At 40.6% G+C, this 15,300-nt stretch overlaps 1 protein-coding gene across 7 annotated transcripts in view; it reads right to left on the reverse strand.

Annotated features, from left to right (window-relative positions):
* Positions 1-15,300, reverse strand: part of stard13b (StAR related lipid transfer domain containing 13b) — a 73,774-nt gene that overhangs the window by 11,277 nt on the left and 47,197 nt on the right. Inside the window, exon 1 of one of the 7 annotated variants that reach the window (XM_082502550.1) lies at positions 13,785-14,018. The exons of 5 other annotated variants lie outside the window; for them this stretch is intronic. In XM_082502550.1, the coding sequence (XP_082358676.1) occupies positions 13,785-13,947 (163 nt within the window). In that variant the 5' untranslated portion in view covers positions 13,948-14,018. Of the gene's footprint in view, positions 1-2,277; positions 2,674-13,784; positions 14,019-15,300 lie in introns of those variants that run through there. One more of the 7 variants, XM_082502552.1, reaches the window with a different exon arrangement.

The raw sequence follows: 15,300 nt of genomic DNA on the forward strand, positions 1-15,300 counted from the left end.
TGAAATACAAGAAATTTTGTTGTTTGAGATAAAAAGTGAAATATAGTCACATTACATGAGTTAGTTTTCATTTTGACAAAGAAACTGGGCTTTCAAGTGAAACCAAAACCAAGCCTGCGCCTTTTTCCAACACGCACAACAGACTTAAGATTGGACAGACAGCAGATCTGGGTAAATCCAGAGATACTATTATGTATAAAACAAACAGTGACAAAATGTAAATAGGGTAAAAGGATCCTTATCAGCACTCTATGTCTCTTTAATAGAGTCCGAGCAAAGCAAACAAGTAGAGTTTGTGATAATTGATCCCTCCAGTCATGATCATAAACTGGTCCCGGTGACCTGACGTCTCTGCTGATGACAAGGAGAGGAAACAGACCATTGGCGCCTTTCCATTAATGCTAATAGAGCTGGGTGACATTTACCGCCTACACAAGACATGCTGTCTGACACACCAGTGCTACAGTAAATAGGTTGCGTTACATTAGGAGAGGAAATGTAAAACTGTAGTCAATAAACATCAGAATTTATAAGAATGTGTTAGGAGAAATAATGCAGGATTATTATAGCTTTTTTATGTTGAAAAAAGGCCTACTTGTCCTCATTGAAGAAGATTATTTGCTGTTTATTGCAGTTTCCTATAAAAACATTTTTCTTAAGGTTTTTAAACTTCTGGTTGTTCTGAAAAATGCTTTTTGTTTTACTGTTTGTCTCACGATAATTAACAAACTGATCCAAAGACTAATTTATAACAAAAATTCTTAAAGTTTCAAAAAAAACACATAACCAAACAATGCCTTACATCATGGTGAGTCACTCCACAGGTACATTTTAAGCATTAGAAACCTAACTGACTCTGTGGTAAATTATTTTACATAAAACATATGAAGCACAGATTTTATATCTACCTAAATCTATTTATTAAACAGCTCTTACCAGTTTCAGGGTGGGTTTTTTGTTGTTATTGTTCAAAAACCTTTCCACAATTTGAAGAAGAATACAGACAGTAAATATTAATTCCAGAATAATCGTGCATAAACTGCGCCAGCGGCTGACAAACAATTCTCCCATTACATCTGAAGTCTTATTTCCAAGCCCTATCTGAGCCTGACAAAATACGACTGAAACATAAAACACCATCATTCATCACACTATACTTCATAATTACAGCAGTTGTATTGTTTAAATGAATATACAGCTATCGGACGTTTTTCCAGATATAATCCTGAACTCACCTGTGCTGCTTTACTTGTTTTCCATCCAGAAATCTATAAAAAGTGACTTTGGTCATGCAACTGAATAAATATTAACAGTTCCCTCTGTCCTTGGATGATAGAAAAGGTCTGCTGTTTACCCCTTAACCAGCAGTTAAGTCAACATGTGTAGGCGTCCAGGAGCCACTCTGCTCTGTTCCCACCTGTATCAGCAGGAGCTAAAGGTTTTCTAAACAGCTAGCCTTCCCTCTTAGGGGGATAATATCAGGCCTTTATTATTCAACTGTAGCTCATAGTGAGAGCGCTGCCAGATCCTCTTGTGTCCCACAGCCACAGGTTGGACCACTGGGAGCAAGTAACATGAGCTGGGAATTCCTCTCTGTTTGGCATTCTGTAACACGATACTGAGACATTCTGTCCTCTCATCCTCTCTCTAAGGAAATCTCTTGTGGATAAAAGGCTGGATGGGCATGATGCCAAAAATGAGAACTTGTGTTTTCCCTCCACAACCCACATCTTTAAAACTGTGTACAGTATAAAATTACAGTTTCACAAAGAGATGAAACCCAGTTTGGCTGTGACACAATGGCTCTGAATGTTAAAAGCTGTGCACAACTCAAGCATCTGTGGCAACTGAGGGCGTCCTTCCTTTACCATTCTCTTTGTGCAACATTACCAAAAATATATTTTTAAAAAACCCAGCTGTTATGTAATTCATTGCATGGATATGACGTGACAAAATGCCCAAAGAAAACCTAGTTTAGATACAGAATTAGGTGGGTAGTCCCACAGTCTCATCCCAAACTTTTGATAAATATTGATTGGCAACAACATGAGCAAAAACTTTTGGGGGTTTTATTTTGTTTTGTCCTGAGCCTTTATAATCTTCTTCCTTTCATACTCTTTTGTAAAACAATCTAAAATAAAAAGAACAAATTCATTCATTCATTAGTCTAATAAGTAATTATCGTCAGTGAAGCATCCGTCTTAATATGCCTACTCTCCAAAACACTTCAAACTACCACTGTAGTTTCCTGCCAGGAACAAATTATCATGTACTCACGGGATGTTTTCATCATACAGCCAGAGTGGTTCATACCGGTATATCCATCAAATCTTAAGAGTGTCTCTCAGCATGTCAGAGCATCTTCATTCCCACACTGAGCCACATTCCTGCCCTCTCTCCCTGTCTGAACACAGCTTCCAGTTGGAACTCAGATCCACAGCTCCTTTCCCTTTCTCTTTCCGTCTACCCCCAACTACCATGTGCCTGTCCCAACACTAAATCTCTCCTTCAACCCACCCCTTTCTGTGGCAGACTTGTGAACATTCACCCCCGTCTTCTTCCCCTTCAGCTCCTACTGCCCGACCCTCCTATCCAGCTCTGCCCACGACAACTCTTTTATACCCCACTCAGCAGATTTTTTGGCAAACATCTAAGCTATAACCAACAGAGGAGATTGCCTCTGAATCCTTGGACTCTCTTGTATTTCAATAATTAAAAATTAAGAATTTCCTACCATTTCCTAAAAGATGTTTCTCGACTCTCACTCAGTTTTCTGTCCAGATTACACGAGGTCAGCTTTTACAGTTTTTTTTTTCGAAACTTCATCCAAGAAGTGTTAAAAGTGATGTGGGAAAAGTTTAACTTAAACAAACAAAAGGGAAGAACGTTTTTTACAGACTCCAGATGTTGTTACAGCGGGTCAATGAAATGGAAAAAACGTAGGCAGCTGAACTCTGGGAAAACCATGACATAAACTGTCAGCAATCAGCAGCAGTGAATCATGCTGAGCCCCTCGGCTCACAAGACTCTGCGCTAACATCATCCTAACAGTAATATATGTCAATCTGTTTCAACTCTGTCTGAAACAAAACAAATACACTCAAAGTCGTCTGATATGGTGAGAGTGTAGTTTCAAGTAAATAAATGCATAAAGAACACGATTTTTTAAAAATAAAATCTTTAAATAAAATATATTTTGACACAAACACACGTTTAAAAAAAGCAAAAAGTCAACTCAATTTACCTTAGAGTTCAATGTAAATCTTTTAAAGTGAAAGAATCAAATAAGCAAATGTTTTTATAAATCAAATCCAGAAGGACACTGGGGCCGGATTGGCTGTACAATACATCAATAGCCTAATTTTACATTATACTGATTAAATCCCCATAATTATGATTTATGAGGAAAACCTATTGGTTTAATATGCGGATAAAGCCACTTTAAAATGATCAGGGTTTTCCATGGCTCTGCGATTACGTAAGGATATCATATCCATCCATAATTTCCTATCATGTGAGTAGAATTCCAGATGTACTCCGCTTGCCCTCTGCCTGCCTCGCTGTGACACTTCTGCCATTTCCTCTCCTGGTCTAATGGGGCCAGGACTGGGTATAAAGCTTCAAGCACAGACAGAATGGCAGAGTCCCTCCACTTTAGTTACCTCAATAAATCATTTAACAGCAAAGACACTAAGAGCATGGCAGAACTTTAAAACGCTCAAACAAACGGTTTAATTTACTATCTGTGTATGCCCACACAAATGTGCCTCCTCCATACTTCGGTGCCACAAAATGAATCAGCCAGATGACTCAGACTGTAACTGAGTACTGAGACTGTCTATAGGAACACCTGGAGAATGATAAACAGAACCAGCAATATGGAAAAAAAAAGATTCCACTAGAAGGTGTCGTCATCCTGGGAAGCCTAGAGGTGAGGCCTCTCTTCTCCTTTATGATGCTAATTGCATACAGACACCCACTCACTGTGTGGAGTCAGCTAAGGCTAGACAGACAGCCAGGGGAAACACACTGTCCTTCTCCTAGTCTGCAACAAAACCGCAACATCTGATGTTTCATGCTGAAAATAGCCTTACATTCCTTCTGTCTCACAGCTTATAATTGTGTACAGGGGAGCAAACAGGAAGCGCAAAAGAAGAGAACAGAAGAGTTCAAGGAAATGCTTGCAATTCACAAGGTGGATTAATAGTGTGCTGCCCCATGCAATTCACCTAATGCCGTGGGAATAAAGCCTTCCTATTTCAAAAGAAGGTCTTAATTAACAAAGCTCTACATGTCCCTCAGACTCCAATATCCTCAGCACAATATGCCACAGCGAAACAGGAGGTGCCACTGCTTAACATCACAACTGCCTTTCAGTTTATAACATTCACATTATCACTGATAAACTACCAAGATAGTGAAATAAAGAATACTAGTCAAATTCAAGAGACTTTGTTTCTCTCGTATTGAGTGACAACAGAGTACCTTTGCAGATTTGACTTTGTTCTTGATTGGCACATGAGCTAGATGGCTCCACAGGCCAAGTAATTACAGAGAGCCAATGTTGAATCATCCAGGGACCTCCACCCCCTCATTTGATCCTGTGGGGCACACAGGGGACCTGTTATCCTGCGGTCGACACAGGATGCAGGTTTAAAATGATCAGCTTTTGGCTGTGTTGCTAAGACACCAAGGCAAAATGTCCCCAAATACAAATGAGCTGTGCAAATCTTGGGCCAACTTCTGCCCTGTGGTCCACACTGACCTGTGGAGAGATCCTTTCATTGGCCGACAGGTCTCCAGTAACAAAGTGGATAAAAAAAATCTCGGTGCCTCCTGAAGAACAGAGACTTTAGGACAATCACAGTGTGAGCCCAGAAAAACCTGGTGCCAAGGCGGCATTAGCATTCTGAACCTGTGTAAATGCAAGGTTTCACAATTAAATCTTAGATCCACAGACCAGCCTTTTAATCTATCATCATCATTTGGGCTTTAATTCTTTTCTTTGTCTGTTAAAAGTTATAAACCTTAGCATTTTTCATTTCTCAGCAGACACACACACACAAACTCACAGCAAGCACGTATTGATTAAATAGTAAAATGAGTAAATAACATAACAACGTGAGCTAGGGATCTGCTGCTGTTGACCATTGCCAAAGCCTGCTGGGTCAAAAGTCATCTGGGCTGTGTTTTTCTCTTGAGGTCCTGTATTGAATTTAAACAAGAGCAGCACAGCTGTGGTAACACTCTCCTTCACCTCTGAAGGACACCCAGAGAGAAGGTTCTTTCATCTTCAGGGGAAACAACCCATCAGCTCGCTTTCTTTCACCATTCATATTGCCTTTTGTCTAGAAATAGCCATTAGAGCTTTTTCAGCATTCACAAGCTAGTAATGATAATACAATGCACAGTGACAACAATTAAATACCAAGACGCTAACTCACATACGCTCATTCCTGTGCAGTGTTGGTCAGCAGTAGGTTTAAAAAACAACAACAACAAAAAAAACCTTCAGTAAAATTCCAACTTGAAAATCATGTGGGAATGGCACGATTCATGATAATCCAAACATTGCTAAACTCTAGTAAATAACTACAAATGGTTTCTAAAAGCAAATATCAGTTTATGTTCCAAGTCAACAGTCAGAAAGAAAAGGGAAAGCTTTCAAAATCACTCTGCCACAAACAGCCTTTCCATGGAGGATTTACAGATGATCCCAGACACAAACTGTAAACTGATAGCCATTCCTGCTGGCTGGGAGTCAGAGCCAGAAGACAAATAACTGGGTATGATGCTGGGGCCACGTGGCTTCTGAGCAAGCCAAGTCTTCAAAGTTCAAACCATCAGCTCTACAGTGTTTTCAGGCAGGCTGTTACAGTGTCTCACATTGACTTGGTTTCGAGAAAACGTTCTAACAATCACATGTTGAATCCCTGGGGTTGCTTTGCAAATAGCAAAAACTGAGGTTAGTGTCAAGTGTACTTCTGCTTCACAGACAGGTGTTCTGCTTCCTCCCCTTTGGTCACACTACAGGATACTTTGGCACATGGCTTCAAACTGACACTTAAACAGAAGTGTCTTTTACTACAGAAGGGACCTCTGACCCCAAACTCTAGAAAGGATGGTAATTTCCAGATCCCCATGTACCTCCACTTTACTGCCAATAGCTCTGAATAGAGGAGAAATCAATCAGTCGAGCTTTCTGTGAAATACATACGCAGCAACTTCCAAGAGACAATGTGAAAGCTAAACACTTCCAGACACTGAACTGAAGCCACGTTCCCACGCATGTTAAAGTGTTCTGAAAACTATCGTGGAGGCCCTTTTCTTAAGGATTTGCTTTCTTTTGTGATAAAAGTATCAGCTTTGGCTTTTGCTGATTTCCTTCTTCATGCAGGCAAAAGTCCCTGAAACCCTGGACTATTTCCTCAACCCACAGTGATCTTTATAGATTAATCATTGCTCTAGTTTTCAGATGAAATTATTCACTCTATCAACAGATAAGAAACACAGTGCAAGATTAATAACATGGGCAGGGCAGTAATAACATGCACCAAGGAGTTGCTATCTGCTCTCATAAATTTTCCTTTTTCAAAACTGTGGTTTTTTTTTAAAGCCAACATAGGAAGCATAGCTTGTTGAAACAGATCCTAGAGAGCTATTGTACCTGTGGACATATGTGCTCCCTGCAGTCCTGATGTAAGGCCTGCAATCCTATCAGACTTACGGTGAGCTCCACTTTCTCTTCACTAACATCTCCTTGGAGCTGTCTGCTACCTCCCCTCTTTCTTTTCCTTTTCCCTCTCTCAGCAAGATTCCTGTCAGGGCTCTTCTAGTTGACTCCCTCCTCCTCGTCTTTTATGGCAGCTCTGTTACAGTTAGCTCCTACAGTTTCCCATGTGGCCATGTAGTTAAATGTAACACTTTAGTCCTACAAACAAACTAAACAAGTTCTTATACAGTAGGTCTTTGATGCATCTGCATTCAAAGTCCATACATCTTGTCTTTTATGTGAAATTCTATAGGGTGCATGCCTTGATTCTCCATTCTCTTTGATAGTCTACGTAAACACTACAATTTGGTTTTCCAGTGAAGAAGAATTACTAATTGCTAAGAATTACTGACAAACTCTCAGGCAGCTCAGGTGAAATCTTGACAGTAACATGAAAATAGAATTACTGGAAGCTTTATGACACATGTTTCTAATGTTGTGGCACCCACAAAGATAAAAAAAAAAAAAAAATTCAGATGCTAATTAGTATAAATGTCTTGATGCATGCTCAATCATCCAGGTAAGGAAATCCCAAAATGCTCCAGGTGATCCAGAAGAGAAGAAGGACAACTGCTGCCTAAGTGAAAACCCTTAGTGAGCCCTTATGAGTCAGGAGTATCGGAACACCTGAGGCACATTTTCTCTGTGATTTTCAAACCCCAAAACACGCTGCACCAAAAATTGGTCCACCCCAAGGATCCAGTTGCCTGGCACAAACAGAGTAATATTGTGTACGCCATTAAGTGCCAGGAGAATTACTGTGATTAATACATCGGGGAAACCAACAACCTCTGGCTAAGCGGATGGCACAACACAGAAGCACTAAGCAACCAGTGGCCACTCTCAATGGTGAGGATGTACACATCCTGGACAGGGAGGAACGCTGGTTTGAGCGGGGAGTCAGGGAGGCCCTTTTTCGTGAAAAGAGAAAGAGCATCTCTGAATCAAGGAGGGGGCCTAAGGGTACATCTTTCACATTGCAGCCATTCCCCAACTCTCTGTGAATGCTTCCCATGACCATTGATCAATGCTTGTGACAATTTGCATATTAATGATCAAGAAACTGACCTCACAGCCCATTTTTCATCAGTGGTGCTAGTTTCAGTCATTATGCAAATGTACTGTTTATAAGATTGGGGAAACCTGCAGTCAGCTGAGACTGAAGAAGTCGCTTGAATGAGTGACGAAACGTTTCCCCCCACTGAAAAGGCTACATCTAGATGAACAGAATCAACTTTTTGAGATAATTAGTATAAACTAACACATCCTGTGTAGTTTATGAGTGAAGTAATGAGTAAAGACAAAAATAGAAAGGAAAAAAACATCCTGAAGAAATCCTTCTGAAGTCAGATCCTGCAGAGCTCTATTAGGTCCTCCTTCCTCTCATTTGGAAAGGTTCCCAGAGGGCACTATGGAGGGTTCCCTCCTTCTCTGGGAATGGCCTGGGAGAGTCAGAGGGTAGAGAGAGGGCCAATGTCAGAGCACGGGCCCCATACCGTGAGAAAGCCCTCTCAGGACCTCCACAATAAAAGCATGGAGCATCCGTTGGGATGCTGGTCCTAATTAACAACTTCAAAGTGAGTGGCTACAAGATTTCCTCAGGAGCTTGATGTACTCATGAAACAGACTTGTGAGTGGCAGCACAGAGGATCATACTGTCAGCACAACTTTTGTGTATGACGAGGTACAGCTTTGGTTTACCAGTACTGCCAGCCACCCATAGAGTTAAGTGACTGTTCTGCTCTATTAGAGCATTTGTACTCTTACCCACAGAACAATAACTTAAAAATGTAAAACCACTTCTCATCTGTGCCCGTCGGCGTCTGGGCTGAATAGCCTATAAAGAGGAGAGACGGCGGCTGAATGTCTGTGACCTGGATGTGCGCTGCCTTTACACTTCTGTCATTTTTTTCCAGCTATGACTTGTAATGCACATTTCTACCACAAGAGGTCAGTCAAGTGTTAAACTCTGGCACTTAGAGCACTGTGTTTTAATCACCAATTATTTTGGACTATATAATACATAGTTATCTATATTTTTTATTTCACATCCATACAAAATACATTTATATATAAGCAAATGTGGAAATTTAAGGTCAGACCCCTAAAGGCACTGACTATATAATCTCTTTTCTAACCAAGACCAAGCCAAAATAAATCTACTATTCACTGTAAAAACAGTACAGCATTTTTTTGTGGCATGTGGAATATAAAACATCTGAGCAGTTTTCCAAAGCACTTCTGTTAATATGTGACTTTGTGTTCCTGTTACAGTGCAGCCAAGGCATTTCTTCAATCTGCACCTAGTAAATGATTAGCTCCACACATGTGGCAGCTGTCAGCCTCAACTGATTCACACACAGGAGAAGGAGTTTGCAAAGAGTATGTGAGCTCTTTGCTCTTTGCCAAATACAGGCAAAAAGTGGGAATCTGCAAAAGAGCTTTATGAATGCGATGTTTGCTTTACTTGTTAGAGGTTGGTTGGAGTGAGCCAGTTTGTTCCTGAGAGTTACAAGATTCTTAACCATTTGTTTTTTCCCCCTCTGTTTTTTAGTCAACAGAGCAAGAAATTTCCACCAACTAACAAACTGTACACAGTACATTTTGACCTTAGGAACAGTGGGATCTACAACAAGAACCATGTAGAGCTATAGTTTAAATAGCTCTGTTATTCAAGTGTATATGTGCTCTATTATTTAACACTCAAATAATATCTGAAATAAAATGTGTACGCCTGATGTTTTCATTGAAATTCAGACCTTTTTCCATTTGCCAGTTCAACAAAGGAGGATTGGGAGACAAAAATCTGAAACAAGGGTTGTTTAAACAATGTTGAACACTAACAATCTATTTATCTTTACACTTTTTAAACAGGTATTAGGAAGAAAGTCTTTGAGGGGGGAAAAAGCTTTTTGGTTTCGTAGATGTAAATGGCAAAACAGGATTTACAATAAAAAGTATAACAACTGGAACATTAATTTTCTAAAATTCTTAACCTTTTTGAGTACCATCCTAGCTTGCATACACCCTGGAAAGAACAGGCAGCACATTGTCCTCAAATGTTCACACCCACAGCAATACAGAGAATAAAACCACATTGGCATGTGACCAAACTCATATACATACATATATCTACATCTTAACTACTATGTTTAACTATCACACAGATTTCAACACACTTTTCGGTAAACGGGAAGTTATACAATACGTCCAACACCACATGACAGTCAGTTAGCAGCTTTTGACTATCGCAGCCAATTAAAATGTGAAAAAGGAAGAACTTTTTAAAGTCTTTTTAAGACTCTTTGCTTACATCCTGAATTTCTTTCCTCAGCTAAGCAGCTTCACTTTTGCAAAAAACACCAAAGTGCAAAAACACTAAAGGCTAAGACTTAATTAGAAATAGCATGGTATGGATTGGGACATAGCATTGTTATGCCTAAACTAATACACACACAATTTTAGTAATCATGTAACAGAACAAACTGCAACAGTACAAGCCATAGATTTCATTATCTGAAGTGTGATGACTGTAATGTTGGATGTAGACAACCAGCTAAGCACATTGTCAAAATTGCTTTTCCCTCCCTGTCAGTTTTATTTACTGCCCCCTTAAGGCAGCAATCAAAATCTGCATAGCACTCTCAGCTACAGCCCAGAAACTCATGAATAAAAGATAAACAGGCTTGAAGGAGCCAAGTTAACAATGTGCAAGGCTACATCTTGACTTATCATCATACTTTCATTTGAAAGAAGGAGCAGTTATATTTGTTTCACACTCAGTTCATCAAACGCGCCACATGTTGTAGCAGACCGCTGATGAATAATGCAGTGCTTTGGCAGAGGAGCCTTGACAGGGACAGGGCATGGTCTCACTGGATTCCTTACTTTGAGGAGCCCCTTCTACTGATACAACTTCTCAAAAGACAGAACAATGCAAACCCATTTCCAATGCAGTTTTCAAACCATCTTCCAGTCGGAGGAAGAACAGACGGTGCAGCTTGTCCTCTTAAAAAGCTTAAGTGGTCCTGTCTCCTCTATGCTAACTACTTAAAAATCTGCAAGCAGTACACACATTATCCCACTCAAATATTTCTGCCTCAGTAACTTATCTCTTTTAATCATTTAAACTTTACAGAAAATATAAACCTTGTCATGAAACCTTGATAAAAAAAGCAAACACTTGGTGTTTACCAAGTGTTGCTGTGTGGCGACATAAGTACTAATGTAGCTGACAGCACAATTAAGTAGGAGCCTTACAGCCATGGTAGCAAAAGAAAAGATGCAGATTCACTGATATGCACACAGCTGCCACTCAGTAACTTCTGTCATATTAAAAGGAGCAGGATTTGTCCTCAGCTATGAAGGAAAGCACTAACGGCCTTTCCAGGCTAGAGATTGGAGCCCGCTGCCTGCGCCAAGGTCAATAAGGCATGAAGAAAGGCCATGGAAGGGTCACACTGGACAGAGCTTCTTGTTCAAAACACAACAGCCCCTCACTTAGGAAAAGGCCCCAACACAGTAAGCGAGAAAATGTAGCAATGTTGCTGGAAATTCATCTTTGCTGGAGCAAACATTTCCAGCAAAGATGAAGCTTCCAGAAGTTTTCCATGATAAAACAGGAATGCTTCCACAGAGGAAAAAATGGTCCATGAACAATCGATGAACAGTCAAGTTTCATGATAGTCTGGCCGAGTTTATAGGAAAACAGATGAAAATCATCCCTTTTAACGTAAGACATATGTGCATGCAAAAATAAATGTGGCTAGTACCGACCTGTGGTAGAAGACTAAATGTATCATTCAAATGTCAGTAATAAAGGTCGTTTCTTTTTTTAAACAAGAACAACAGTACAAAAAAATCGACACATTCTTGTCCAGAGACTATGTGCAGTGCCTGGACACAAATGGCTGTTTAAATGTATGATGTACTGTATGTATCTCTGCCCTATGAATAGTAACAAACAGATGCAGAAATTCTGAGAATCCAGGCAAGGGTTGAGCAGGGAGGATTTGAGGGAGAGGGCAAAAAGCTGCAGACAGACTGTAAGCCCTCCAGAGTAATCGCATGTGGGATACTCTTCTGAAATCTCAGAAATATTTTCAAGGACAGAGACGCATTCCTGCTGTAATATACAGACCCCTTCAGATCTGGAATCAGCCAACATACCTTTTTTTTTCTCATCTTAATTCACACAGCTGTGCGTGCACATCCATCTACTCTCCAAGCTGGAAAGACAGAATATTTCGAGAGTAACAACTAACGATACCTTAACTTAAAGGACTGAGGAGGATCCCACGCAGATAGCTCAGGATACCTTGAAATGTCATCTAATCGGAAACGTGACTAAGATCGAACGGCCGTCCCTGGAATGTTGGAATGAAACAATACATGAGTAATGCTGCCCATCACCATGACCCACACTCACTTTCAACCTGCTGTGTCAACAGGGCCGACCAGCTGGAATGCAGCAGCTACTGCCAATACACAAAGATCAATTCGGTGGCTCTGTAGCCAGTGCTTTAAAATACCACTTCACTGTTAGCTTCAGCACTTCAGACTGGTGTAAGAGCACAAGATGATACACAACTGATACTTCCTTTAAGAAGTATTTTAGTTGTTTATCACTGTTTTTTGGTTAGATTTTTTTTTTAAGTTTTTTTTTTTTTAAAAGTCACAGCAGGAAAATTGCTTAATTGTGACAAAACACTGGTTCCAACTAAAAATTCCAAGCTACTCCTCAAAAACATGACAAATAAGATCTCCCATAAAAAGAAACCCTGTTATTAAAATGACTTAACTTGAATAAAAGCATCTTACATTGCACTTTAAACATACATGTTTTCTGTCCTTGTCATAGATGACCCACAATGTTGGTTTGCTGTCAACCTAGACATCTGTGATCTGAAAACAACACGTCTGGTTACATGACGCCACACGTCAGTACACACCAGATCATAAAGATTTCCACCAGAAAACAGGCGTACACACACGCAGTACTGGGAAATCCACCCAACAGCACCCTTTGTGCATCTTTTACATCATCACAATCAAAAACAAGCCTTGTGTTTTGCCCTTGCCTCTGCGGCGATACAAAATATTATCCACACAAGGCTGCATTATCTGACTCACGCTCTTGTTACTGTGACTGAGAGGAGAACTATGCTGTACGTTACCATCTGATGACCAAAGTTTCTTAGCAATGAAGCTTATGTTATGAAATGCAGCCACCCTTTGATCCAGCGGCAGAGTGCTCACACCTGCATGAGGGAGCGGGAGTCGTAGTATTTAGTTGTCTTTGTTGTTATACATGCCCTTTCTTGGCCTCTGGGGAATGGATTTAAGTCTCCAGGTATTTAAAGACAAAGGAAAGAGGTTAGAGGCCCCGGAGGAAGCTGAAGGCGAAGGGCTCACCTGGTTACAAGCAGCAATCTTTAAATGAACGGAGTGCTTGTAAACCTGTCAAGTCAAGACATTCATTGATGTATTGTGTTTACACTGTGGGCCCAGCTCTTCTTACATAACTGACCCTATTGATTATCACCTATCTGTATTTGTTATAGTCAGTCAATACCAATTATTTAACACCTCTGCACCCTTGACTACCTGTTGGCTAAAGGTCAAGTTTTTTTTCTCTTCTGCAGCGATACACACAAGCACACCCTGTTTCCGGGTGTCCTGTACATGTGTCTTAAAAAGGCTGTTAACACTGAATTCCACTTTTATCTAGAAATAAGTGAGAAACCAATAGAGATACAAACTGATATGAAAAAGACAATCAGCTTATCCCAATCAAAACAAGACACTACTTTGTCAACATATCATCCTGCAATCACAGCCTCATATTCACAAACACATGACAGAACTTATTCACTCCATGTTTTGACTACCACCTCGCTTAGTCAGTATTCCTCTCAATCCTGGAAAAATGACAAATTCACTCAAAAACCAAACAACCAAAAGAATTGAATAATTGTCTGAACTGTCACTTCTGTCCTAACAAGCCTCCTACCTCCAGCAATCTTCTTGAGTAGTTGCTGCCTGGCAATAATCCTGCCCAACCTGTAGCCAGAGCGTCTGCGGTGATGGTCCATTCTCAGGTATATATCCTGAGTCTCAGGGGTCATACTCCCGAGGCACTCACTGGCCGTGGACTCGGGAAGCTCCCAAAACATAACTGTAATAAGCCCCTATCCCCTGGCTGATAAACACTCAACCACACAGGGTCTGACCAACAGAAAACTTCACATACATGCGTGAAAAGCCTAAAGTGAGCAGAGAGGGAGGGCACAGCGGAGGCTATGGGGGGAGGAGTGCCAACACTTCAGCCTGTCTCTGCAGGCCATGTGACCACAATGAAACCAATTGCAAGCAGGCAGTGGGAGTACTGCCCACCTTTCTGAGCTGAATCCAATGTCTGTGTGAATACTTGTCAACTTCCCCCTGCTCTGGAGGGAAATATAAATACCACTGGAATGCCTATGAACTGAGTAAGGAGAGCAGGAGAGGATGAAGAGGGGTTTGGGAGGGCTTACAAAAATAGTGGCTTTCAGACCCTCCCTGTGCTAGAACAATACTTGTGCTGTTGCAGGTCACACAGGCACCAAATTTACTGCACGAGAAATTCTTGGTGTCGTTTTCGAGAAAACTACGGAACGGGAATGAGAGCGAGAAGTTGTTCTTCATTTGAGAAGTCTCATTTCTGCTCACCCACACCCACCACATAACAGCCTCTCATAACAGCCAGTCACAGGAAGTGCTCTCAGTAGGCTGCCTATAAAGTGTCAGCTACTCACAGGAAAAATAGCTTGGAGTTGGAACACGACTGACCTAATTCCACTTTACTAAACTGAAAAGTAAAGATCAATCTCCAGCAAGTACTTTAATCAGTTCTGATGATCAAAATTAAAGGCTTCATCTCCCTGACACAATAATGTTTAGTCTCACTTTTGTACAATCTGACTATTATCATCAGTGTTGGGTAAGTTACTTTAAAATAGTAACTTAGTTACATTACTAGTTACTTCTCTCAAAAGTAACTCAGTTACTTCAAGTTACTCGTTACTTTCAAAGTAACTAGTTACTAGGGAAAGTAACTTTGGTTTTACTCAGAATTCTCTTGTTAATGTGTTTCTTCCATAATTTTGCCAGTCTTCTAGCTTGCTTACTTGCCACAAGTGCACTGTGCCACCTACCAATAGAAAGGATATGATAACGTGCATATTTCCACGAGAGAAATCCCACGCCTGGACCATGATTCTAGCCTACGTCACAGAGTCATGTGCGCCTTTTACATCCAACACAAAAACTGCAGTCGTGGTGCTTTCGATTGTACTCAGAACTCAGAAATTCTGCCTTCTGAATAGGAAGATGTAGGTAACACCAGACTGCAGATGAGCTGCATACAGGGCTGGACTGGGACAGAAAATTGGCCCGGGCATTTTGACTAGAAACTGGCCCACCATTATAGGAAAAATCATAAAGCCTTTGAATGAAAACAAACACTGTTGTGACAGTGATGTACACTG

This window comes from Aulonocara stuartgranti (assembly GCF_965226115.1).
Source record: "Aulonocara stuartgranti genome assembly, chromosome: 14".
Lineage (NCBI taxonomy): Eukaryota > Metazoa > Chordata > Actinopteri > Cichliformes > Cichlidae > Aulonocara > Aulonocara stuartgranti.